At 54.5% G+C, this 27,991-nt stretch overlaps 1 protein-coding gene across 1 annotated transcript; it reads right to left on the minus strand.

Annotated features, from left to right (window-relative positions):
- Positions 1–54: 54 nt before the first annotated feature.
- On the minus strand, positions 55–27,991 carry LOC144729962 (prestin-like). Its single transcript, XM_078610390.1, has 18 exons — positions 27,881–27,991; positions 25,928–26,133; positions 23,842–24,009; positions 23,119–23,271; positions 13,927–14,009; positions 12,540–12,687; positions 11,608–11,721; positions 10,576–10,653; positions 10,162–10,257; positions 9,361–9,467; positions 9,092–9,161; positions 7,547–7,639; positions 4,717–5,103; positions 2,885–3,106; positions 1,745–1,799; positions 1,461–1,624; positions 977–1,102; positions 55–75 (listed from the first exon to the last, which is right to left on the minus strand). The coding sequence occupies exons 1-18, from the start codon at positions 27,987–27,989 to the stop codon at positions 55–57; spliced, it is 2,400 nt and encodes a 799-aa protein (XP_078466516.1). The 5' UTR covers positions 27,990–27,991.

Below are 27,991 nucleotides of genomic sequence, written 5' to 3' on the forward strand. Positions count from 1 at the left end.
CGGCTTGTCGGGTGGATCTCGCACTCCTCCGCGCCACCCCCGGCTCACCCCAGCTCACCCCAGCTCCGTGTGCACCTGTGGGCAGGGGACCAAGAGGAAAAGTGTGGGCGGTCGAGGTGAAAGAGTCGCTGAATGGTGAAAGTGTAATAAGGGACTCGATCCTGGTTCTGTCTCCGTCGTCCTTTATTCGGGTTCTTACACTTTTCCCACACGGCCCTCGCTCAGAGCTCTCCCCTTGGCAGCTCCGTAGCTGCCCTCGCTCCCGTAGCCTCCACACCTCTGCAGCTCTGCTGCAGACCCCCTGTGCAGTCCTCCGGCTGCCCTCACTGCAGCTCCATCGCTGCCCTCACTGCAGCTCCACCGCTGCCCGTCGTTCCTCCGTGCTTGGTCACCCGCTGGCCGACGGTGCCAAGTCTTACCCTTGGTGTATGTGGCGATCTCGCCACTCCTCGACCTCCGCCCTGCGTGGCCTCACTCTAACTCTGTCTCCCACACTCTCCCGTCTCTTCCGGTATCTCTCCCTTAAGACCTCACCCCTCTCTCCCACGTGACCTAACTCCTCCCCCCATGACGTCATATCCGCGAAGCCGTTTACGCCCGCATTACAAAAGCACCGGGTGGGTGAGGAGTTGAGTGATTTAGCGGGTCGGCGGGTGGATGGGTCGTTGGGTGGAAGCGAAGGGTGTGGGTGAGCTCGTGCAAGGCAGTGGTTGAAAGTGAACGGATTTGTGGGTGAGCGGGTGGGTGGGTGGGGGTAGGGTGGGTTGGTCAAAGTGAGCGGGTGAAAGTGCGAATAGGTGCGTGGGCAATCCCCCCAGCCGAGCGATGCCGCGGGCGTTTCTACCGACCGCGACGGGAGCCCGCGGGGCCAGGGAGCTTGGCAACGGCGCCCGGTGGGCAGTGGAGAGCCTCGGCGGAGCCGCGTGCCCTCATCTACGCGACTGGCTCCAAACCGCGCCCCTCCCACTCCAGGCACCGGTGCGGAGACGGCTTCCATGCTCGGCGTGGTTGCGGCGTGGTAGCGCTGCGTGGTTGCGCTGCGTGGTTGCGCTGCGTGGTTGCGCGGCGTGGTTGCGCGGCGTGGTTGCGCGGCGTGGTAGCGCTGCGTGGTTGCGCGGCGTGGTTGCGGCGTGGTTGCGCTGCGTGGTAGCGTTGCGTGGTTGCGCTGCGTGGTAGCGTTGCGTGGTTGCGCTGCGTGGTAGCGCTGCGTGGTTGCGCTGCGTGGTTGCGCTGCGTGGTTGCGCTGCGTGGTTGCGCTGCGTGGTAGCGCGGCGTGGTAGCGCGGCGTGGTTGCGCTGCGTGGTTGCGCTGCGTGGTTGCGCTGCGTGGTTGCGCTGCGTGGTTGCGCTGCGTGGTTGCGCGGCGTGGTAGCGCTGCGTGGTTGCGCGTCGTGGTTGCGCTGCGTGGTTGCGCTGCGTGGTTGCGCTGCGTGGTTGCGCTGCAGCGTTGGCCGTGCGTACCCCGCTCCGGCCCCGCTGCAGGCAGTGGACTGCAGCCGCGTGCACGCTGGGGAACAGCCTGGCGCCTCCCGGGTCCGCGCCTGCTGGGTCCGTTGCTGTGCCCGTCTCCGTGACGCCGGGCGTGAAGAACCCACAGGAGTGGAGCTGCTCCAGGACGCAGTCTCCTCGTACGGGGGGCGGGGTGGGGGAGACGGTGACGGGCACGGTGCCACCGTCATGACCGTGCGGGCGCGGCGGCGTGGCAACACGGGTGCGGGTCGACGGTGTGCGAGCTCAGCCCTTACCCTGACAGGCGGCGATGCACACCTCCAGGCCCATCGCGCCCAGCCCCGCCATGGCCTGTGACGCACACGCCGAGCGCAACAACAACAACAGCAGGAGCCGCCATTCGCCAGCAAGTGGCGGGGACGTCGCCACGGCGCTTTGTGCCGAGCGCAGGCGCAGGCCGATAACGGTTACCCTTCCCGGGGACGTCGAGCCAGGCCCCAGCTTGAGAGTCGTGCTCTCATGTTGGGTAGATGCGCCTGCTGGATGTGTCCGCTAGCGGATGCCCACTGCTACCCGTGCTCCTGATGGCCTATCCGCCCCGTGGTCTCGCGTCGTCGTTTTGTTGGCGGGAATTGCGAGTGGCGAGGATCTTGTCTCCAGCCTCGGGAGCAGCGGAAGACGTCGTGGTCCCATCAGATCCATGCGGGGAGGTGGCCGGGTGGCTCGGAGGTCAAGAACGCTGAGCCAGCAATGCTGAGATCCTAGGTTCTAAGTCAGGTTTCAAGCCACCATGTGATTAAACCGGATTCTCAAGCGTGGTGAGTTGATGGGCCCAGGTGCGGTCACCAATGAATGCACGCAAAAAAAATTAACCCGTAAAAACAAAGTTTTTCACTATAAATCCTTTATATGCGTGGCGGCTAGAGTCCTCTCGTCCTCTGGCTTGTGATGGCTGCCACCTATGGGTCAGATGATTGCCTGGCAGCATTAAGCAATTGGTAATTAAATATAATTTTATTTTTTCCTAAAAAGTGTAAAATTTTGCAAAAAAATTTTCACGAAAATTAATTGTCACGCACAACGAGTTTGTGTGGAAAATGTCAGCTCGATTGGATCACAGGAAGTGGGTTAAAAAACGACCGAAAGATTTGCACGGTCGTAAGCGCGCAAGCAAGCAAGCAAGCGAACTTAATATAAAGGATTTAAAAACACATTAAATCACGCGAACTCCTGTCATTCTCGCAGCGGCGTTTGGCTAAGATGGTCACTACAGCTTTCAGTTTGTTGTCGCCCCCCCCCCCCCGCGCCTCCGATTAGCCACGGTTGGCTACGTACGGTACGAAAGAAGTTGACTGGCCACCGGTAGTTCCAGTGACTGGAGTGAATCGGCGACCAGCGACACGACCCGCCTGGGTTACGTCTCCACGTGCCCTCACCGTCTTGAGGGTTTTCACGGCAACGGTGTCCACCAGGTTGACCGGAGAAAAGTCCAGAATGAGCGAGTGGATGGCGGGCCGGGGAGCCGCGCGGTCCTCCGTGTCCGGCGCCATCAGCCCCGGCAGCCCGAGCGCGCACTCCCTCCCCGCCGGCTCCACCGCCAGCCCCGGCTCGGCACCAGGCACTGGCATCTGGGCCCCGTCTCCCGTGGCCGGCGCCACCTGCAGATGGGGGGGGGGCGGGTGGGGGGGGGGGGCGCGGCCACATCGCCGAGTGACACGAGTCGTCGGTGGGGCCATCGGTATCGTGGGCAGCGGGGAAGGTCATCGCGTTTCCACTGTGCCGGTGTTCGTTACAGGGCCACTGGCGGCCCTCTGGTGGCCTTTAGTTGCGGCCCCCTGAACGTGCGCCCCTCCCCCCTTCACCCTAGACAATACACAACATTTGAGAACACCCCCCATCATCCTCGTGCTGCCGTCACACCCCCCAGTGGTTTCACATGGTGTGGCGGTCCCTCGCTCACACTGATGATGTCTTAAAGGCGAAAGTGTCCCCAATCTCAAAATTGGTCAAGAACACTGCAATGTACGGCGGGGTCATGGACATCTGTAAGCGGTCATTTGCATAGGCGTAGCCAGGGTCATAGACGGCAGTGTCAATGACGGGTGTAATTGGAATCGCTCTTTCATAATTTCAACATGAGTGTCATTCATTGTTCTAGGTATCCGTAGGCTCATGATTACCCGACTCATCAGCCGGGTCATTACATCACCAGGGTCAACACAATCCTATAGATGTGCGTGGTTATTGCATTTTCACAGATGTCGGGTGGCCATCGTCTGTCCGTGGCTGCATCGGTGCTGGGTCCTGGAGGAGGTGAAAGTTGGCGAGGCGCGAGTGGACGATGAGATGAGAGTGAAGAGAGCGAGTGGAGGAGATGAAGCGATGGGAGTTGCGTGCAAGCGAGTGAATTCAGGTCTGGCTTGGGGGTGGAGTTATAGTAGGTGGCTGTCAGGGTGAGTGGAGAAGCGGTCGTGTAGCAGCGCGCTGCGCTACGAACCCAGCGACCCTAATTCGATTCCTGCTCGCGATCAATAACGATGACGAATATCTGGACCCGGTCCTGGCCCTCCCCTAGGTCGACTCGGCCTCGTATGAGTACCTGTTTGCGATGTGTAGTGAACATCGCCGCTCAGGAGGCAAAGGCGGTCGGGCGTGGTGCTGGCCACCCACCCCCTCCCTCGTGCCGTGCCGACCTTCATTAAGTGCTCGCTAACAGCACTTGCCCCAACAGTCTTCTAAGGCTATACGGCAGATCTTTGTCTTTGGGGTATGAATTGCGAAGGGGGTAGATGGTGTGGGTGGATGGGGTGTGAGCGAAGGCACAACTATAAACTATTACAACTATTTTTTATCTAACCAGGTGCGTCCCACTGAGCTGTGTATCGATTTTTCAGAAGCGACCTGGCAATCACCAATGATAACGAAGTGGATTGTCACGTGAAAATCTATAGCAGCCAAATACTCTAAATGCGTGATGTTGATTCACTGTGTAAAAAATAAATTTGTTCCTGGGTAATAAGTGTTATTTCCTAATTGTTTATGCTTTAAAAGTACTGAAAATGGCCATTATTCCCCACAAACTTTGCTTTTGTGACCAGGACAGTGATATGTTGAAATTTATCTATTTTCAATGAGAAAACGTGTGCATTTGTGTCATTCCTTCACATAAAGTACTGGTCACAAAAGCAAAGTTTTTGGGGAATAATAGCCATCTTCTATACTTTTTAGGCATAAGCAATTAAAAAATAACACTACCCAGGGACAAAAATCGTGTTACATAATGAATTATAAATGTGGAGGACCTGAGAAAAATCCACGCGACCACGGGGAAAGAGACGCGCAAAGTCCAAAAAATGTACAGTACGTGCCAGGGTCGGGATTGAACCCACGTCCTGTACACCAGGCTAGGTGGTGAACATGTCGCCACCGCGGCGCGAGTGGATAAGGTGTGAGTGGCGGCGGTGTGAGTGGAAGAGGTGCGAGAGGTGTGAGTGGAGGAGTGAGTGGAGGAGTGAGTGGAGAAGTGAGTGGAGGAGTGAAGGAGAAGGCGTGGGAGGAGGATGAGTCGTCTCGCCTTGTTGTTCCCTGGAGCCCCGTGAGCTCTGTGCCTGGAGCACCTCCTGTCTGGAGCCCGAGCCTGCTCCAGGAGCCCCGTCTGCGAACCGATGTCACGCGGTGAGCGGCGCTGACTCGCGACGGCGCATCGCGTTCACCGTGACTATGAGATGTTCACTCCCTCGCCTGATACGCAGGAGGTCGTGGGTTTGATCCCAATACTGACGCCTGCTGTATATTTGGAGTTTGCGTGTCTCGGTGTCATCATCATCACGGTGGCTATGAGATGTTAACTCCCTCGCCTGGTACGCAGGAGGTTGTGGGTTTGATCCCAATCCTGACGCCTGCTGTATATTTGGAGTTTGCGTGTCTCTGTCTCATCATCATCACGGTGGCTATGAGATGTTAACTCCCTCGCCTGGTACACATGAGGTCGTGGATTTGATCCCAATCCTGACGCCTGCTGTATTTTTGGAGTTTGCGTGTCTCTGGGTCCTCCGGTATTTCCCCTGCACATTTAGAAACAACGTCACACGTTTCGAGTGTTTGGCTGCTGCTATAAATGTCCACGTGGTGATGCTGAGCCCCGCTTCATTGAGCTTTCCTTCGTGATAGCCACGTCGCTTCTGTCAAAGAGCTACATAGCTCAGTGGGCCTTACCTGGTCAAATACAGAATAGTTTTAGTTTGTATCATTCACAGGGGAGAACTCCCGGCTGCTCCCACAAGGAGACCTCCGTAAGAGGTTTTTGGGTTAGATCGCGTAAATATGAATGTGTCGTTAAACCCGCCACCACCCGACACAACCAATTAATAAGGTTTGTCACGTAGACAAAACGTCGTTACGAGTACAGCACACCGGTTGTGTGTTCGAGAGTAAAACCCACGCCAACATTTACGATTGAGACATCTTCCACATTTACAAGGAGACCTCCGCAACCCGACGATCGGCCGAGTCCACCAACTCGAGAGAGTCCACCAACTCGAGAGAGTCGACCCCGGTGCAATCGGAGGGTGAAGGCGCGGCCTCCCGCGTGTTCGTGATCATACTACTCGCTGCCTTTGTCCTTAAACCCTTCACCATCCACCCACCTTCCTAACTCCACCACCCTCCCTTGCCCTATCATCGCCCTCCCTTGCCATCCTACCTCTCCCCCTTCCTAACCTCGCCAGCCCTTCCTTGTCCTATCGTCGCCCTTCCTTGCCATCCCTTCCCCTCCACAACAACTCAAACTCCATCCATCATCATCAGCCAATAACGAATGTACCATTTATAATTCTTGTAAAGCCCTTTGACAAAATCTCATCTCGGACTTTATGTAGCGCTACATGAAGTCCTCGATGAGATGAGACGACCTATTTATCCCGAGAGAGTCGCACTGAGCCCTCGAACTTTCTCAGGAGGGTCCTGCTGCTGCTGCTGCTCCATTGGGTTTTTATTTTCAAGATGTTTTCGGGCCAATGAATGACGATCTGCGTTTGTTACTATACACGTGTGGCAGGAAACCGGAGCAACCCGGAGAAAACCGGAATATGTATTCACACTGGAGGAATCCGTTGAGCTATCAAGCTCTTTTTTCCCCCACAGATTCCCGGAAGGAAACTCCGACGCCTTGCGCGAGGGGGCGCAACGCTTTATCCCTGTACAGACGGACATAGATGGCGACTGGTCCACTTGCTGCTCCACCGCCTTCACCTGGGCGAGCCAAGGGGTACGGCACCCCCTCGCCGCCCACGGGCGAAGGAATGGAGTCTCAGCACAACACCGGTGTGCAGGAGAGGCCGACCGAAATTCTGTTTCGGCGCCGAAAGTTGGCAAATGGCCTCTTTCAGGAATACTTTCGGTTTCGGCCGAAAGTCAATTTTTAACTTTCGGTTTCAGCCGAAACCAGAAATTCAGTTTGAGTCGGCCTCGAGTGTGCAGCGATACACCAACCCCCACTGATGGCGGACCTCCACAGCGCCGGCTGACGGCCGTGCGCGCGGGCGCGATGGCCTCGCCTAGACAGCGCAGCGCTGGGCACGTGGTTGAACGACGACCACGCTGAACCCCCCCCCCCCCCACTCTGGGGTGGGGGTGAAGGGGTGAGGCTGGTGCATCTACCGGACATCTCAAGTCAGCCAAACCCACGGCACCCACGTGTACCCGTGTATTCCCGCGTGTGCCCTCGTGTGTCTATGTACCCGTGCGTCTATGTTCCTACATTTTAGCCGCCCACAACAACGAGCGGAGCGACGGGCGGCTAAAATGTAGCAAGTTGGCACAGTAGAGGGTACAGTTGGTGCATCTACCGGTCATCTCAGTCAGCCAACGCATGGCACCTGCTGGGTCTGTCCCGAGACCTCCTCCTGTTAGCAGCGGAGCCTTCGACACTTCACGTGATAGTCTCAAAGTGCACCTGGCCTGGCACGGGCGCCGTGGTGACGTCACCATCACTTAGTGGCGAATGGCGGGTAGAACAACAACAACAACAGAGGGGGTGAGGAGCCGCCACCCCCTGCCACCCCCCTGCCACCCCCCTGCCACCGCTAGGCCTATATCACCTTCTTGACGAGGGCACGCACGTAGAGCTCGACGTTGGCGAAGTAGAGGGCGGCGTTTGCCCGGAAGATCTTCACGCCGGGCAACTCCCGAGCCTGCACAGAGAGGCAGCGACCACCACCACCCCGCACCCAGCCAGCGTGTGGTCGCCACACGCCACGTGACCCGGTTACATCACAGAGAGCGGGGCGGAGGCTCACGGCCGGGTGTTTGGAAGCTCGGTGGTGGTGGTGGTTAGCGGTCGTGGTTAGCGGTCGTGGATAGCGGTGATGGTTGGTGGCGGTGGTTGGCGGTGGTGGTTAGCGGTCGTGGTGGTTAGCAGTGGTGGTTAGCGGTCGTGGTTAGCGGTCGTGGACAGCGGTGATGGTTGGTGGCGGTGGTTGGCGGTGGTGGTTAGTTGTGGTGGTTAGCGCGGCGGTTAGCGAGCGGCTGCGCGACAAAAACCCAGTTACCGCGAGTTCGATTCCGTCTCGCGGCCAACACCGGTGACGATTATCTGAACCGGTCCTGGGCCTCCCACCGTAGGTCGACTCGGCCTCAAATGAGTGCCTGGCGCGGTGTGTGAACATCGCTACTGGGGAGATAAAGGCAGTCGGGCGTTGTGCTGGGCACCCACCCCCCTCGTGTACCGGCCCGGCCTTCATAGGCATTACTCGTTAACAGCACTTGCCCCAACATTCTGTTAGAGTCTACACGGGGGATCTTCGTCTTTGGTGGTGATGGCGAAGTGCTGTGGTGATGTCGCTTTCACCGAGTGGCCAGTGCAGTCGTTGATAGCGACTGGGTGTTGTGGTGTTGTTGGTGACATTGGTGATATGATGGTTTATGATGGTAGTATGGTTGTGCTGACAATGTTGACGATGGTTGTGGTGATTGTGATGGTGCTGTTTGTGGTAGTGGCGGTATTGATGGCAAGAGTGACGCTGTTGGTATTCTTGAAGGTGGCGATGGTGGTGATGGAGGTGGCGATGATGATGATGTCAGTGATAATGACAACGGTGATGACGGCTGATGTATGCTCCATGCAGCGTCTACTGCCTCCTTGGATTGGTTGAAACAACTTTTAGCCTTCAACCATTAACTCGTTTCAACACTGTTGCTTTTCCATGCGCACGTACAAAGTAAGAAGATGGTAGTGGTAATGATGGTGGTGGTGGCGATGGTGGTGGTGGTAGTTGCGATAGTAATGCTGGTGGTGGCGATAGTGATGGTGGTGGTGGCAATAGTGATGGTGGTGGTTGCGATAGTGATGGTGGCGATGATGGTGGTGGTAGTGGCGATAGTGATGGTGGTGGTAGCGATCGTGATGGTGGTGATGGTGGCGATGGTGATAGTGCTGGTGGCGATGGTGATAGTGGTGGTGATGATGGTGGCGATGGTGATGGTGGTGGTGGTAATTGTGATGAAAGTAATGCTGGTGGTGGTGGCGATGGTGGTGATGGTGGCGATGGTGATAGTGGTGGCGGCGATGGTGATAGTGGTGGCGATGATAGTAATGCTGGTGATGGTGGGGCAATGGTGGTGGTTGGTGATGGTGGCGATGTCACCACGCAGTTGTTCTCAATGTCACAGTACGTCTCGCAGTCCGGCAGCTTTCCCAGCAGTGAGTAGTGCGGCCTGTGACAACGACAAAGATTCCCCGCATAGCCTTTAGCGAGTAACCGCTACACCACCGCTCCCCGCACTTGCGCACGCACGCACCACGACACAGCCACAACACCACCCTGGGCAAGCCACACCACCCCTGGGTCGAACGAAACGAGCCCAAGCGGCAACAATAACTCGGGCAGCCTCACCAAGCCCCGGAGAGGCTCACCTCTGCGTGCGCACGATGACCGTGAGGAGGGAGAAGGCGACGGAGGCGGCAAGGCCCAGGTCCAGCCCCAACAGAACCACGGCCACGAAGGACACCAGCCAGATGGCCTGACGCACCACACAGTGTCGGTGAGGCGAGGCGCTCCACCACGCCAGCTACACCCAGGACCCCATCAGCTCCACCCTGGACCTCACTAGCACCACCCTCGACCCCTCTACCTCCACCATAGACCCCACGAGCTCCACCTGGACCCCAACAACTCCTCCCTGGACCTCGCCAGCTCCTCCCTCGACCCCTCTACCTCCACCATGGACCCCACCAGCTCCACGTGGACTCTACCAACACAACCTAGGACCCTGCCAGCTCCACCCTGGACCCCTCCCGCTCCACACTGGCCTCGAACAGCTCCACCCTGGACACCTCCAGCTCCACCCAGGACCCCATTAGCTCGACCCTAGACCCACCAGCTCCACCAAGGAACCAAACCAGCTCCACAAGGACCCCACCATCTCCATGCTGGACCCGTCCAGCTCTACCCTGGACCCCACCAGCTACATCCAGGACCCTGCCAGCTCCAGCCTGGTCCTTACGAGTTCCACCCTGGAACCCAACAGCGCCACCCTGGACCCCTCTAGCTCTATCCTGGACCCCACCAACCCTACCCTGGACCCTGCCAGTGGTAGCCTGGACCCTCCAGCTCCACCATGGACCCCTCCAGCCCCACCCTGGATCCCAGCAGCGCCACCCTGGAGTCATGGGCTGGACATCCTCAGCGGCCGCTCCCCCCGGGTCTGCACTCACAAAGTCGGCGCGGCTGGTTCTCCACAGCACGGGGAGGTCCCCGAACTGGCAGAACATCCCCCTGAGGTTCACCACGATGATCGCGGCCAGCGTGGCCTGTGCGAGGGTAGCAAGGGATGAGAGGGAGTGAGGTGGGAGCCGGGGGAGGGGTGGGGCAGGGACACCGTGGTTGTCAATTTGAGACAAAGGCAGCCGGGCGTGGTGGTGCTGGCCACCTATGGCCTCATCCCCATACCGACCTTTCAGGTGCTACTCGCTGTCTGCACTGGCCTCAACGGTCTGTTACAGACTGGTGGCATTGGTGGCACTGCTGGTAGTTGTTAGTGGTGGCGATCGAGGGGATCTTTCGTCTTGTGTGTGCATGTGTGTGCATCTGCGCGTGTGTGTGTTTGCATGCATCTGCCTGCCACTCACCCTGGGTAGAGGCTCCAGGAGACGCCCCATTGACAGCGTGCTGACCAGCACCACCAGGCTGGCCACCAGACCCGCCACCTACACAGAGACACAGGCCCCCCGTGTACCATTTCATATCGCTGTTGGGGCAAGTGCTGTTAGCGGGAGCTTATTAAGGCCAGCATGCCACACACACATAAAGGGCTGTGTGAACGGCACACCACGCCTGCCCGCCTTTGTTTCCCTAATGCCGATGCTTACACACCACACTAGGTACATGTTTAAGGCTGAATCGTCCTTGGGGAAGGCCCAGGACCGATTTAGATATTCCTCACCGATGTTTGGTCCCGAGCGGGAATCAAACTCGGGTTGCTGTGCTCGTAGTACAGGTGCGCTACAGGGAGGGAGGTGGAAGGGGGAGGTATGTAGGTATTTTGAACTTCTTTCACATCGTACGTAGCCAACTGTGCAAATCGGAAGTGCAGGGGAAGGATAACAAACTAAACACAAAAAGCAGTTGTAAAGAAGTAAGTTATGAATCTAGATGATAATTTTAAAGTGCATAGCTGCAACGGCTTCCTAATATCGAAAGGAAGAGCGTTCCAGACGGCCGCAGAAGCGCATCTGAAAGCGCCACGCAATGCGGTGACCACCGTCTTTGTTCTATGGCCAGCCAAAGCAGCTGCTCCTGCAGCGAGGGTGACCACCGGAGTTGGCATGATGGTTTATGCTCCTTGTGTAATGAGCGTGACCTTATCACGTATTCGTTTTGCAACTGGAAGCCAATCCAGCTTGGCGAGCACTGGACGGACACGGTCGGATCTTTCAGTACCCGTCGCGACACATGCCAGAGAATGTTGTACACGCTGCTGCAGCTTGGTAATATTTTTTCCAGACTTCCCGTAGACTATTGTGAGGCGCAATAAAATCGAGCGTTGTCCGACCCTCGGCTGCACGCCACCCTGTTGGCTATGTCACGACTCAATAGTGGTCGAGTGTGGCGGAGAGCCCTGATGTGGAAATTGCAGGAGGGGAGGACGGGAAGGCCCTCACCTGCGTGTGGCCTCCGCTGTTCTCCTGCAGGAGGCTTCTGGACATGGAGCAGGCAATGGGGAATGCGCCGAAGAAGGCGCCGAGGACGTTACTCAGACCCAGGGCCAGCAGCTCCTGCACGAGAACGGGGGGGGGGGGGGGAGAAATATTTTTTGAGTTTTTAAAAAAATATTTGAAATAATCCATTCGGTGTCTGTGGATGAACGTCAATTCACGCGTCCCAGGCCACCACAACTTCAGCGCTCACAGTCCCCAGTCACAAGATTGTCTCCTCCAGTAGCGGCTCGCTATGTGGGTCTATGACTCTACGTGGGAGTCTGTGGGTCTCTGAGAGGCCGTGGTCTCTATCAGTGTGTGTCTTGACGTGGGTCTAATCGTGAGTGCTGTAAGGATAAATCTATCCATTGCACCGCCGATCTTTGCGCAATAAAAACAATCTTGCCGGACGTATAAACATCCATCCGAGATGCCATCAGATGGCACACGAGGGGATGGGTGGCCAGCACCACGACTGGCTGCTTTTGTCTCCCTAGTGGCGATTTTTTCACACTGCACCAGGTACTTATTTGCGGCTGAGTTGACCTAGGGGAGGCCCAGGACCAGTTCAGATAAGTGGTGTTAGCCGTGAGCGGGAATCGAACTCGGGTCACCAGGTTTCGAAGTGCAGCGTGGTGACCGCTACACTACCGTTCCCCACTCAACGTGCACACACACGCACATTCTGGACTGCCTTGCTAATGAGATGTTCCACCCGGTGGAATTTTTTTTCTGCCGGGTGCAATATTTTTGGAAATTAAAGAACTGCGGTCGCTAACTCGGTCCGTTGCTTGCTGGACGCCCATACGAGAGCAGAAATCAGGAAGGGAAGTGGGGGGGGGCACTGTGGCGCGGAGGACTTGGGGAGGGTGAGGGGGGGAGGGGGAGGGCCGCACCTGGGTGCCGTCCACCGTGTAGCCGTGCTTCTGCGCGAACATCTTCCCGAGGGAGACGGCCACCGTGTAGCCCACCACGGCGAGCGCCAGCGCGTCCCCCACGAGGCCCACGGATAGAGCGAGCGACGGCCACTCCGGGGCCGCCAGCCTGGTGAAGCGTGGAGAGACGCACATACACACATACCTACAACAACCGACATTCCTCACTAAGTGGCGGTGACGTCACCACGGCGCCTGTGCCAGGCTATGTGCATTTTAAGGCCACGTGAAGTATTTAACGCCTGCTGGCAGGCAGTCACGGGACAGACCCAGGTGCCATGGGTTGACTGACTGAGATGACTGGCTGATGCCCCCTACTGTGCCAACTTGCTGTGTTTTAGCCACCCGGCGCTCCCAGCCACGTAGTTTTACCCGGGCCTGCACACCATCATGAAGATCCTTCATGATTGTGAGTAAGGAGTCAGGGACTCCAAAAGTATTAAGAACAACCCAGAGTCCAGGCCTATTGATGGTATCAAGGCCTTGACCAGGTTAATAAAGCAGAGATGTAGGTCCTGTTGGAATTCTTTACACCTCTGCTGTAGCAGACGGAAAGAAAATATGGCATCTGTGCAGGACCGCCCTTTCCTGAAACCACATTGCGGCTCCGCAATCCTCTCCTCAGCGTGCCTGGCAAGGCGATGTAGAATTATCCTTGCCAGGATAGTGGTAGTGGGCCTGTCGCTTTTTCTCAACCAACCAGAACACCTCCTCCATCAGCCAGGATCTCTGGGGAGGTTTGGTCCCTGTACACAAAGCAGCCATTGCAGCTGCATAATCCACAGTCCCGAACCTCGGCCATTTCCCCTCGGCATTAGGAGGGGGGACGATGCCAACCCCAGTTGCAAGCGATGATGAAATTCTCGCTTGAAACTCTCATCAGCTAGCTGAGACCAGGCCACTGTGGGTTTTAATGGGGTCCGAGATGGACAGCCACCACCGGAGTGGAAGAATGGCAGGTGCATCTTACAGGTGACAAGTCGATGAGCTATGGGCAGATCAGCTCCACGGCAGGTCCTGGTCTCAAGGACATGGGCCCTCATCCGCTGTTCCGTCACTATGTAGTCCAGCAGATGTTCTTGCTTGGACCCGGCATGCATCCATGATGTTATGTGGATGTGCCAATGCTGGAACAGCGTGTTGGTAATTACAAGCCCAGGGGTTGCAGAGAAGTCTAGCAGCCTGCTACCGTTGTTATTTATCTGATCTGGCCCATGCCTTCCAATCACTCCGTACGCACACACACACACACACGCACACCCACATACGGAGCACAGGTGAGGCGGCAAGGACACCCTTAGCGCAGGTGAGACGATTGGGATGGGGGGGGGGGTGCTTCGGGTTTTACCCGGATGGGATGAGCCCCACGACGTCCACGCTATGATCCGGGCTCAGCTGCAGCTGCTCGGAGAGAACCGTGCCCAGCACTACCTGCACACACACGCAGGTACATAGACACGGGTACATGGACACACGCGGGTACATGGACACACGCGGGTACATAGACACACCAATACCAACACCTGCCATTCGCCACTAAGTGACGGCGACGTCACCACGGCGCCCGTCCCAGGCCAGGTGCACTTTGAGGCTATCACGTGAAGTGTCCAAGGCTCGCTGCTGGCAGGAGGAGGTCTCGGGACTGTTGTATCTATACCCCTTTTTAAAAAAATAATATTAAGAATAATTCTGCCAATACTATATTTCTTTTTAATAGACACGGGGGAAACTTGGAAGCAAACAAAGACGAGCGAAAAACCCGTTTCCCCACTTCCACAACAGATGCGTGCACATCTCGCTTCGAAAGGCCAGAAAGCATGAAAGAGACAGCCATCAAATGTCATAAAACCTCCCCGAATTTCACACAAGAGGAAAAAGGGGGGGAGCGCAAGAGGGTGTTAGGACAACACCCACACTTCAAAAGGCCCCCTCACAATACAAGAAACAGGCACCACGAGACACATATAATTATATTCTTAACGGCTAAAAAAATAGAATTGGCAACAAGAAAGCACAGACGGGTTTTCGAGCCATATTAGTTATACAAGCTACCAACTTAGCCATGAAGATTAAGCAAACATTATCTACCCTCGCTCCAATTGGAAACCAGACTACAGTCTGCACCAGGGTCGTGAATCCTCATTTGTTAATTCAATACTGACATTATTTACCTTTAATAATTTCTACGCGGCCTGACCGAAGCATCAAATAATAATTATGGCAGTCAGGGTCGCTCCTAAGCAAAAAAAACAAATTCCCTAGCCCCGGGATATCAGATAAAATAATAACAGGCTAAGTCAAATAATAAGTACGAAATTAGAGTGGATCTCCTAGTAGAGTTAAGGGCGGAGAAGTATATCATAATTAACCAACATGCAACACTCCAGGGGAAGGGGGCTCACAGCCGTCTTTGTCTTCCCGAGAGGGACGGCCACAGAGCATGCACAAGCAAAGCAAGGAAATGGCCCTCATAAAAGTTCATGGCAAGCGGGCAACGGCTCGAGAAAGAAAATCAACAGATGCCTCTATAAAAAAATAAAACACACGCGCAGTGTGCTCCAACGATGGAGCACAGCCGTCTTTGTCTCCCCGCAGCACGGACAGCAAGAGTTGCGCACACGAGCAAATAACATCTCCCCATAAAAAAATCAAACCACGATGGAAATACCGTGAACACGGCTACAACATACCTTGAATCACTTACAATCAAATCACAATAATACTAAGCAGCAAAGTGAGTCTCATTTTAACTTCCAAACCAAACGAACAACTTAAAGCTGTGTGAAACAAAGGATAAACGCCCAGAGCGAGGGAAGGGATTATAGAACTCGCTAAACGCGTAGGCTTTCGCGACCAATAGTATTCATAATCTAAACCCAAAAACCCAGTATGATGATGCAATCTCGGTGCGAACGCGAATCGTCAGTTTGGTTTAGTTTGATGACTCATATGTAACGCCGTTTCGCGAGGAAACCCCCACCCCTCTTTCCAGAATTATTACGGACAACTGTCTCTTTAAAGAACCTTAGTCCTCCAATAAATCGCGCATACGGACACACACACGGACGGACACACACACGACACACACGGACGCAGATGTGTCCACACACATAAACAAAAAAAGTTATATGGTTCCGGCCTTTGAACAACTCGAAAAAAAACCAAGTGGATTTTCCCGATATAAGCCGAGGCGAAATCCCTTCAACGTATACCACCGGGGGTATACCCGGGGCTCACCCCCCATCTCATCTCGTCGCCGCCAACGAAGAAGCTCTTCCGTCATCCAGAATGACGATGTTCGCTGAGTAGCGGCGGGCTGAACCAAGCCGAGGTGCGGGTGAAACTGACGGAGATTTCAGTTATCCTTCTCGAGCCAGCAACTATCAACCCAACGTCAATACCAGCAGTGAACGAGCATCGTCACTTCGTCCTGTAACCAAGCCGAGGTGCCAGCCTGCCCGCGCACGAGTGAACGAGCATCGCCACTTCGTCCTGTGCCCGAGCTCAGGTGCCTTCCTGCCCGCGCACAAGCAAACGAGTACTGCCGCGCCGTCAGAGTCACAGTACGGACGCCAGCTCCGAGGGCCGCCAAACCCATCAAGCGCCAAGCAATCGAGTCACTCCCAAGACCACATCGTGCCGACGCCGCTCAGCGCAGCCAAGGGAGGAGTCGGAAAACGAGCAGCTCACCGCAGCCACGCTCGAGCGAGAGGGACCTTCTCTGAAGTCGTTCGTATCCACAACCCCCCCACTCATAGACCCACACACGCACGCATCGACGTCCCGATCTTACCTAAGAGACTATCTATTCCACCCATACCATTGTATCAACCCTAGTCAATTATCAGAAGACTAATTACCAATTACATGAACCATCAGCTGGCCGTGAGGAATCATGGCCCATCGAGTGATTAAGAGTCCGTCGGTTATAAGAGTGTGAGGTTATTTTCCCTGCCTTTTCATTTTCGTTTCGCTCATCGCATAGGCGACCAATAGATTCGTCGAGGAAAACTAAAACTCTCGAAATTCTCATTACGAATCGACACGTTTACAGAGAGAGAATATTGTGTCAACCCTGTTTCTTTGTCATAGAGTCTCGCCTAAGAATTAATTAAAGCAGAGCAGATACGCTCTCTCACAAACACGCACCCACCCACCCTTGTCTCAAACATTTCGTTAAAAAAAATGTATACTTGCCGCTGAATCTATTGACGCATACTTTCGCCTCTGGGGTATAATAAGTTGCTTGTATTGCCTTCATATGAATATCGTTGCATGCCTGTTTTAAAACTCTGCCAGTCGCCGGTTGTGCTCGATACATGGGGGAACTACTGAGATGTCTGGTGGGAAAGTAGAAATTACGGTTGTTAGAAGAGTGTTAGCCCTTCAGTTTCGTTAATTGCATAATCTCGCCAATGAATCTATTGACGTATATTCTGGCCTTTGCATATTAGAGTGTCATATGTTAGTTTAGAATAAAAATTGTTAACACAGAAGTATCTCGAGTGTTTCTTTCCAAGTCCATGCAAAACTGTCTTATTCATAAGAACTGTATCCTGCGATGAGATATGAATTTGGAGACCTAACATAACATAAACGCACTAAGATAATCAGTAAATGTTTAATCAAAGATAATCGTTTTATCCCGATTGATACAACTCTGGATAACGAAGCTAAGCCTAATTATCATAACTGCACACATTAACATAATCGCAAGCATTCGCATAAATTACTACGATTATCCCCGTTATTATCATAACGTATGCATATAATTGCATACATTAACATCCTTTATGCGATTTAAGCATTTTTTTTTCATTAATTTTTTTTTTAATCAAAATTTCATAATCCGACATATACAACAGGACAGACCCAGCAGGTGCCATGCGTTGGCTGACTGAGATGACTGGTAGATGCACCACCAGCTGTACCCCCTACTGTGCCAACTTGCTACATTTTATACGCCCGCCGCTTCTCTCGTTATGGGCAGCTAAAATGCAGAAACAAAGACGCACAGACGCACGAGGGCACACGCGCGACTACACGGGTATTTCACAGTTCCTATGATCACTGTTACCTTGCTTTTATAGCTTCATTTTGGTGATTTCGAAAACGTTTTGGTTTAGCCATATAAGTTTGTTGTAGTACAGAGTTAGACTGATAACTTTAATCGAAATTGTCTTATGGTTGTTATTTTTTGACTTGCATCCCACTGGGATTTTTGCACACAGCATTGATATACGGTGCTTTTTCTGGAAGACGTTGCTGTTTTTTCCTGGATTTTTCTATTGCGTGTAGTCACTTTAAGATGTTTCTTGTTCATGTTTTTGTTCGTTGCGGTTGCACCCGAGTCAAGAGCCGAATGGCTCACAGGGCTCTACCTAATAAATGAACTGAACTGATCTAAGCACACACGGGCAGACGCGAAAATGCACGGGTACACATGGGGTTCACCTGGACACACGGGCACACGCGGACACACACGTGCGGGAACGCAGCACGTGCCCGTGCTGCCCACGCATCTCTCTGAACGCGGCCCCCGGTGCCCGCCAGCGAGACGGTGGCTGAGGCAAGGCTGGGATCCAGTCCCTGTACCCCCTCTCTCTCTCTCTCTCTTTCTGTCTGTCTCTCTGTCTCTGTGTCTCTCTGTGTCTCTCTCTGTGTCTCTGTGTCTCTGTCTGTCTCTTTCTCTCTTTGTCTCTGTCTCTCTCTGTGTCTCTGTGTCTCTGTGTCTCTGTCTGTGTCTCTGTCTGTGTCTCTGTCTGTCTCTGTGCCTCTCTCTGTCTCTGTGTATCTCTGTGTCTCTGTCTGTCTTTGTGTCTCTCTGTGTCTCTGTCTGTCTCTGTGTCTCTGTCTGGCTCTGTGTCTCTCTGTGTCTCTGTCTGTCTCTGTGTCTCTCCGTGTCTCTGTGTCTCTGTCTATCTCTGTGTCTCTCTGTGTCTCTCTCTGTCTCTGTGTCTCACTCTCTGTCTCTGTCTGTGTCTCTGTCTGTGTCTCTGTCTGTGTCTCTGTCTGTGTCTCTGTCTCTCTCTGTCTCTCTGTGTCTCTCTCTGTCTCTGTGTCTCTCTGTGTCTCTGTCTGTCTCTGTGTCTCTCTGTGTCTCTATCTCTCTCTGTGTCTCTCTGTGTCTCTGTGTCTCTGTCTGCTTCTATCCTTCGCACTACTCCACTTCAGAATGGCCTCCTCGCATCGTCGTCATCATCATCATCGTCTCCGATCGCCAACCTCTCATCACCTTGCTCTATCCACGACACGTGCCACAACCCCTATCCATTACAACTGAGATCGTTGGTGTTGTGTGTGTATGTTGGGCTTCTTTCGCACCGTACGTAGTCAACCGTGCTAATCGGGGGTGCTGTTTGTTACAGGTCACTTGGCGTGTTGTGCCTACTGTGCTCGGCAAACTGTGTTAAAACGATTTACAAGGAAACTATTATTTAATTGTACCAGGTAAGGCCCCTACTTAGCTGCTCAGAACTGACCTGGCCGTCACAAATGATAGCTTTAACGATGTTCTGGCTTTCATCATCGTGTGCAAATGTAGAGCGGCAGTCAAACACTCGAAACGCGTGACGTTGCTTCTCATGTGGAGGGGAAAAGCCGGAGGACCCGGAGACAAATCCACGCGACCCCGGGGAGAGAGACACCGCGAACTCACTTTAGAATTTGTACTTTTAATGAGAATCAGAATATGTATCGATACTGGAGGATATTCTTAGGTTTTTTCGGTAAAGTCACGTAGGTAAAAAATTTAAATTAATAAAAGTAAAATAAAAATAAAATAAAAATCACGACGTTTCGGAGGCAACACAAGCTTCCGTCTTCAGGTGGAACAGTCACAGCACGATAGCTGTATAATGTGAGAGAAATTCCAAGAAAACCGTATTTGTATATATACTGGTTGAGGGTGGGAGGAGCCAAGGTAGGCCCTGAATATTATTTTTGAGAGGTTCGGTGCGGTTGAAGCACGCTGTTAGGAATGAGCCTTTGTTGTGTAAACTAGGTGCGGATTATGTAAAGGTGCATGTATAAGGGACGGAGCCTTTCTGTTATGTAGAGATGATGCGGCTGAAATTGCTGCCAGGAAATGAGTCTTTGTTGTGTAGAATGGTTGACTGAGCCTATTGTTATGTAGAGGTGGTGCGGCTGAAATCGCTGCCAGGAATGCTCCCAATATGTGTAGTTAAATCTTTTTTGCATGGTTAATACCATCTTTTCAATTATTACTAAGTTTGTACCCATCATCACGGTTGAAATTATGTCTGTGTTTGTATATTTGGATGGCCTCGTGTACAAACCTTTGATGGTAGCCAGGAGGCTTGCAGAGCACCTTAGTCTCGGAAAAGACAATTTCATGAGAACCCACATGAAATTGTCTTTTCCGAGACTAAGGTGCTTTTATTAATTTTAATTTTTTACCTACCTGACTTTACCGAAAAAACCTAAGAATATGAATCCTTGCAGTCACGAAAGCTTCAAATCTAGAATTATACTGGAGGAATCCGATGAGCTGTAAAGCTATTTTGCACCGACGTCCAGTCGGGGCACAGGGTAAGAACGTTGCAACAACAACAATACAAAAACACGACATCAAGTACAAGAAAGGTAAACAAATCACCCAAACACATACAAATGAAACTAAACCATCCCCATCCTACCAGGCAAAGCTCACGAAGCAGTAACTTCTTCTTCAGAAGCGACCTGGCCACAAATTATAGCGCAACAAAGTGGTCCATCATTTGGAGATTTATAGCACCAAAATAATCTAAATAATCTCAGCACATCTCTTTAAAATTGTATAGAATATATATCACAAATTTTAAACCTCGCAATAATGCATTATCGCATGTTAATACAATGCAGTGTAATATTAGTAGTATTACTATACAAAGAAGCAGATGAGTGTTGGTGCTCCGAGCACAGGAGGGTTGCGAGGTGAGCGCGACGATGGGAGCACGAGGCACTCGATCACGTGATGCGACATCACGTGATGCGACACCACGTGCTCCCCACGGCGCGTCACGCGTCACAATCTTCACTGAGCCTGCACGAGGAGGAATCCGATAAGCCTCGAAGCTCTTTGTCACCAGACGTCCACCGGGGAATCGCTACGTTCAGGCGTCACCCCCCCCCTTCCCACCCCTCATGTTCATTACCCCCCCCCCCCAGCCTTTCCCGAACTTTCCACGACTTCCCACCGATCCCATTAATTTCCCCTATAACGGTTTCCCAGTCGACCCCCCCCCCCCCCACGTTGAGTTGTTCCCAACAACAACAATTCCCACATCTGTGCCCCCCACCTCCCCCCTCCTGCGATGGCTTCTCGCCGCTGAGAATCGATCTCGCTGCTCGAACTCACGAGGAGCTGCTCGTTGTTCGACCCCCCCAACACCACCGGCGGCGGCGAGTGTTTATTTATTTATTTACGAATAGGGGGGTAGGGGGGGTCTCTCTGAATCGCTCACGCTCACTGTTGCTTCATTGCATGGCCACCAAAGGCCACTAGCGGCCCCTGGTGGTGGCCTTCAATGCCGCCCCTCGACAACACCGCATGTCAAAACATCCCCCCCCCCACCTATACCCCCATCATCGTCATCATCGTAGTCGTCGTGCTGCCGTCAAACTCCCAATGGTCTCGTATGCACACTATGGTGAACTTCTTTCGCACCGTACGTAGCAAACCGTGCTAATTGGAGGTGCGTGGGAAGGACAACAGACTACGGGTCTCTGTGTGAGTCTATGGGTCTCTGTGTGAGTCTATGGGTCTCTGTGTGAGTATATGGGTCTCTGTGCGAGTCAATGTCTCTGTGTGAGTCTATGGGTCTCTGTGTGAGTCTATGGGTCTCTGTGTGAGTCTATGAGTCTCTGTGTGAGTATATGGGTCTCTGTGTGAGTCTATGGCTCTCTGTGTGAGTCTATGGGTCTCTATGTGAGTCTATGAGTCTCTGTGTGAGTATATGGGTCTCTGTGTGAGTCTATGGCTCTCTGTGTGAGTCTATGGGTCTCTCTGTGTGAGTCTGTGTCTCTGTGTGAGTCTATGTGTCTCTGTGTGAGTCGATGGGTCTCTGTGTGAGTCTGTGTCTCTGTGTGAGTCTATGTGTCTCTGTGTGAGTCGATGGGTCTCTGTGTGAGTCTATGTGTCTCTGTGTGAGTCTATGGGTCTCTGTGTGAGTATATGGGTCTCTGTGTGAGTCTATGGCTCTCTGTGTGAGTATATGGGTCTCTCTGTGTGAGTCTGTGTCTCTGTGTGAGTCTATGTGTCTCTGTGTGAGTCGATGGGTCTCTGTGTGAGTCTATAGGTCTCTGTGTGCGTCTATGGGTCTCTGTGTGAGTATATGGGTCTCTGTGTGAGTCGATGGGTCTCTGTGTGAGTCTATAAGTCTCTATGTGAGTCTGAGTCTCTGTGTGAGTATATGGGTCTCTGTGTGAGCCAATGTCTCTGTGTGAGTCTATGGGTCTCTGTGTGAGTCTATGTCTCTGTGTGAGTCTATGGGTCTCTGTGTGAGTCTATGGGTCTCTGTGTGAGTCTGTGTCTCTGTGTGAGTCTATGTGTCTCTGTGTGAGTCGATGGGTCTCTGTGTGAGTCTATGTGTCTCTGTGTGAGTCTATGGGTCTCTGTGTGAGTCTATGGGTCTCTGTGTGAGTCTATAGGTCTCTGTGTGAGTCTGTGTCTCTGTGTGAGTCTATGTGTCTCCGTGTGAGTCTATGGGTCTCCGTGTGAGTCTATGGGTCTCCGTGTGAGTCTATGGGTCTCTGTGTAATTATATGGGTCTCCATAAGTCTATGGGTATCTGTGTGAGTCGATGGTTCTCTGTGTGAGTCTATGTACGTATGTTGAATTTCTTTTGCACCGTACGTAGCCACCCGTGTCCATCGCAGGTGCGGGGGCAGGACAACAGACGAGACACTAGAGGCAAGTGCGTGGCGGCACCTCGCACTGATGACGTCTTATCGGTGAAAGTGCCCCCCCCCAATCTGGAATAAGTGAAGAACACCGCCTTGCATGTTGATAAAGGGGCCGTCCATAAATGACGTCACGCGATTTTGCAAGATTTTTGACCCCCCCCCGCTCGTCACACGGCGTCACAAAAAGTCAGACCCCCCCCCCCTCAAATATGACGTCACAAAACTCTGCCCCCCCCCCCAAACATATTTCATTTTGAAAATAAAACATGCTTCAAATCGCTTTAAACTATTGTCATTGTAGTGCGTATTTAATGTGGCGTTGCACTCTGATGTTGAAGGGGAAACATTTATTAAAAAGTCTATTTCATAAAGTAGAACGTGTTCATATTTATTTACAGTTACGAATTTTGATGTGACGTCACATTTATCAAACTTCCCCCCTTCGTCACACATCATCACAAATGTCTGACCCCAACCCCCACCCCAGGTGCGTGACGTCATTTATTGGACGGCCCCAAAGGATACTCAGAAAGAGAGAGTAGCACGTGTCGCGAGAAGCTCGGGGCAGGGGGTGCAGGGGGGGCGGGGGAGGGGCAGGGGGGGGGGCAGGGGGGGGGTGGGGGGGCAGCGTTACCAGCAGCAGCTCTGCGGGCACGGGCACGCGGCGCAGGCGCGGCACGGAGTGCACCACGCGCTTGAGCAGCAGCATGGAGCAGAGCGACAGGAGGCTCACCAGCGCCGTGACCACGTTCACCTGCAGCACGCCCCGGCACACGTCACGCGCCGTCTACAGACGTGGGGGGGGGGGGGGGTCACGGGTTAAGGGGTCAGGACCGGAGTCGTGGTCGGGGCGCGTGTGGAGGAGCGGTGGGAGAGCGGTTAGCGCGCTGCGCACGCGGCGAACCGAGTTCAATTCCAGCTCAGGGATGCCAACATCGGTGAAGATGATCTGAAACCGGTCATGGGCTTTCCCTAGGTCGACTCGGCCTCAAATGAGCACTTGGTGCGGTGTGTGAGCAACGCAACTGGGGAGACAAAGGCGGCCTGGCGTAGTGCTGGCCACCCACCCCTTGCCGGCCTGCATAGGTGCTCGTAAACAACACTTGCCCCAATAGCCTGTGGAGGCTACACGGGGGATCTTTGTCTCTACGTGCCGGGGTTGGCTCGTCTCCTTGCGCAGGGCGCTCGCTTCATCGCAGGGGACTCACGCGGGGTGCTCGTGCAGAGCCCTCGCTTACCCGCGCACCCACGTGCGCGCCCACGTGCGTACCCACGCACCCTGCCCCATGCACCCGGCCACGGGGCAGGGTGCACGGGGCAGGGTGCTCGCACGGCCGCAGGGTGCCCGCGTACGTACGTGCAGGGTGCCGAGCACCTGGTCGTGTCGCCGCGGCAGGGCGAGTCCCAGCAGGTGCTTGAGCTGCGACACGAGCACCGTGACCGAGGCGGCGGTGCTGAAGCCGCGCACGAGCGGCTCCGAGAGGTAGGTGGCCACCACCCCGAAGCGGAGCAGCCCCAGCGCCACCTGGGGGCGGCAAGCAGAGGAGGAGGGAGGGGAGCGGGGGGGGGGGTAGCGCTCGGTACCAGCGGCGACGCACAAATACAAAGGCTCCCCCCGTGTAGTCTCAACGGGGCGTTGTTTTAAACTAAAACTAATCTATTTAAAGTTGTTTTGTTTTACCGGGTAAGGCCCCCACACGGAGCTATGTAGCTGTTCATCTTCTTGGTTCTTTCGGTAAAGTCACGTAGAAGGGAAATAATAAAATGATAAAATAATAAAACATAATAAGATAAAATTCTCACGACGTTTCGGCCACAACGCAAACAGCCGTCCTCAGGTGAAGAACAGGGCTGTCAAAAAGACAGCGTCCGAATAAACACCACCAAGCTTAGCAGCGTATATGTAAGCAGGGGTTAGAGGAGGAGAGCACCTTGACAAAGGAATTTACATATCACGAAAGCTTTAAATCGAAAGATATGTAGCTGTTGTTTTTAGATGCGACCTGGCCAATACAAACGATAGCTCAACGAAGTAGGCGTAATGTCATCGTCATGTGTACATATCATGGAGGGAAACCCCTGAGGACCCGGTGAAAAATACACGCGACCACAGGGAGAGACACGCAAACTCCAAATACACAGCAACAGACGTGAGGGATCGAACCGACGGCCTCCTGCATACCAGGCGAGATAGTTAACATCTCCTAGCCACCGCAGCACCCTGTTAGTGCGCACCACGCCCGGCCACGACCGTCTCCCAAAGTGGCGATGTTTACTCATCGCCCCAAGTACTAATTCGATTCCGAGTCGACCTAGGCGAAGCCGGTTCAGATATTGTCGACGGTGTTGGCAGCCGCGGGCGGGAATCGGAGTCGGGTGGCCGGGTTCGCGGCGCGGCGCGCTGACCGCTACGCTCCCGTTCTCCGTACACGTGTCGTCCAAAGACCCCCCCCCCCCCCCCCCCCCGTGAAGCGTTCACACGCGCACACAGCCCCTCACCTGCACCCCAACGAGGACTTCGATGCGAGTGACATTTTTTCTGGCGGAAGGTCGACCGGTGAACTAAACAGACACGGGGACACTGCAGGGGTGCTGCGCTTGTACTCTGGAGAGCCTCATAAATACCTTATGCGGCATTCGATCCGCCAGGAATATTCCCTCGTCCTTCGAAGTACCTCCTCGCACATCCCTGCTCAAAGTAACCCGCACCGTGGGAGAACTGAAACTATAAATTAAACTAAATTGTGTTTTTGTCCCGCCCGCAGGTAAGGCCCTGCATAGCTGTGTAGCTCTTCTTCAGAAGCGACCTGATCACGAATGACAGCTCGACCAAGTGGCCCATCACGTGGAAATGTAGAGCAGCCAAACACTCTAGACGCGTGATGTTGATTCTAAATGTGGAGGGAAAAACCGGACGACCCGGAGACAAATCCACGGGGAGAGAGAGAGAGAGACACCGAAAACTCTAAATATACAGCAGGGGTCAAGGTGGGGGTGGAACCCACGACCTCTTGTATACCAGGCGAGGTATTTAACATCTCGCCACCATTGTTAAACACCTCACCAGCTATACCGCGGTGGCGAGATGTTTAATTCCTTCTGTGCGGCGACCCCTGATCTCTGGAATCACCTCGCGACGACGTTTTGGATAAAAAATACAAACTTCACCCTCCATGGCCTACTTTAATCAACCACTTTTGGACCTCAGATTTCATTTGAAGTTTAGGTGGGGGGGGGGGGGGAGTAGGTGGGGGGGGGGTGAGAGGGAGTAGGTGGGGGGGTGAGACGGAGTAGGTGGGGGGGGGAGGGAGTAGGTGGGGGGGGAGAAGGTAGGGGGGGGGAGGGAGTAGGTGGGGGGGGAGAAGGTAGGGGGGGGTGAGAGGGAGTAGGTGGGGGGGGAGTAGGTGGGGGGGTGAGAGGGAGCAGGTGGCGGTGGAACGGGCCTGGAAGGCGCCCGTGAGCAGAGCGAGTGCGGTGGCGACGCGTGCCCGCGCCGCGTCCCTCGCCGCCTCGTCCACCAGGCTCCCGGCCGTAGTGTTGGACGCGGGGTCGGCGTGCGCGCCTGACGAGTTGGGCGCCGTGAACATGTGGTCGGGCGCGAGGCGCTCCGTCACCTCCCCGGCCATCATGCTGACCACGGCGAACGGGCCTGGAGTGAGGGAGACACGGACTTCAGTTTTCACTTTCATGTATTAGGTGTAACCCTGTGAGCCATGCGGCTCTTGACTCGGGTGCAACCGCAACAAAACAAAAACATGAACAAGAAACATCTGAAAGTGACTACACGCAACAGAAAAATCCTGGAAAAAACAGCAAAGTCTTCCAGAAAAAACACCGCATTTCAACGCTGTATGCAAAAATCCCAGTAGGATGCAAGTCAAACAATAACAACCATAAGACAATGTAAATTAAAGTTATCAGTCTAACTCTGTACTACAACAAACAAACATGGCTAAAACTTCAGGTGAGCGGGGTCGGGATCCACCAAGGTGAGGTGACCAACTGCTCACCTGACCCACCCCCGTGCAGGTGGTCCTCGTTGAGCGGCACGGGACACGGGGAGACAGAGACACAGGGACACGGAGACGGAGACACAGGGACACGGGGAGACGGAGACACAGGGACACGGAGACGCGGATATGCGGGAACGGGTATAGACACACTTGGCATTGGGGGCACAGAGGCACGGAGACACGGGTGTCACGGAGACACGGGTGTCACGGAGACAGGACCACGGGCGCACTGAGACACGGGGGCGTGGAGAGAGACACGCGATCACGGGGACACGCGGAGTGAAGAGAGAGGGAGACACGGGTACGCATGGAGACACGGAGACACGGGGAACACGGAGACAGGGAGATGCGGGGGACACGGGGAGACACAGGGAGGCATGAGATACAGAGATACAGGGTGAGATGTGGAGATACGGGGTGAGATGTGGAGACACGGGGTGAGACACGGGGTGAAACGTGGAGACACGGGGTGAGACAGGGAGACACGGGGTGAGACACGGGGTGAGACAGGGAGACACGGGGTGAGACAGGGAGACACGGGGTGAGACAGGGATACACGGGTGAGATAGGGAGACACGGGGTGATACAGGGAGACACGGGGTGAGACAGGGGGACACGGGGTGAGACACGGGGTGAGACACGGGGTGAGACGTGGAGACACGGGGTGAGACGTGGAGACACGGGGTGAGACAGGGAGACACGGGGTGAGACAGGGAGACACGGGGTGAGACACGGGGTGAGACACGGGGTGAGACGTGAAGACACGGGGTGAGACGTGGAGACACGGGGTGAGACACGGGGTGTGACGTGGAGACACGGGGTGAGGCGTGGAGACACGGGGTGAGACACGGGGTGAGACGTGGAGACACGGGGTGAGACACGGGGTGAGACACGGGGAGACACGGGGGGGGGGAGACGTGGAGACACGGGGTGAGGTGTGGAGACACGGGGTGAGACGTGGAGACACGGGGTGAGGCGTGGAGACACGGGGTGAGGTGTGGAGACACGGGGTGAGACGTGGAGACACGGGGTGAGGCGTGGAGACACGGGGGGAGACACTGAGATACGGGGTGAGACACGGGGTGAGACGTGGAGACACGGGGTGTGACGTGGAGACACGGGGCGAGATGTGGAGACACGGGGTGAGACACGGGGTGAGACGTGGAGACACGGGGTGAGACGTGGAGGTACGGGGTGAGACACGGGGTGAGACGTGGAGACACGGGGTGAGACGTGGAGACACGGGGTGAGACACAGGGAGACACGGGGTGAGACGTGGAGGTACGGGGTGAGACACGGGGTGAGACGTGGAGACACGGGGTGAGACGTGGAGACACGGGGTGAGACACAGGGAGACACGGGGTGAGACGTGGAGGTACGCACCGACCGAGATGTGCCTGGAGGTGCCGAAGAAGAAGTAGACGAGTGGAGGGTAGAAGGAGGAGTAGAGGCCCAGCACGGGCGGCAGCGCGGCCAGCAGCGCGTACGCCATTC

This window comes from Lampetra planeri, chromosome 34, assembly GCF_965212315.1.
Source record: "Lampetra planeri chromosome 34, kcLamPlan1.2.h2, whole genome shotgun sequence".
In the NCBI taxonomy this organism is placed as follows: domain Eukaryota; kingdom Metazoa; phylum Chordata; class Hyperoartia; order Petromyzontiformes; family Petromyzontidae; genus Lampetra; species Lampetra planeri.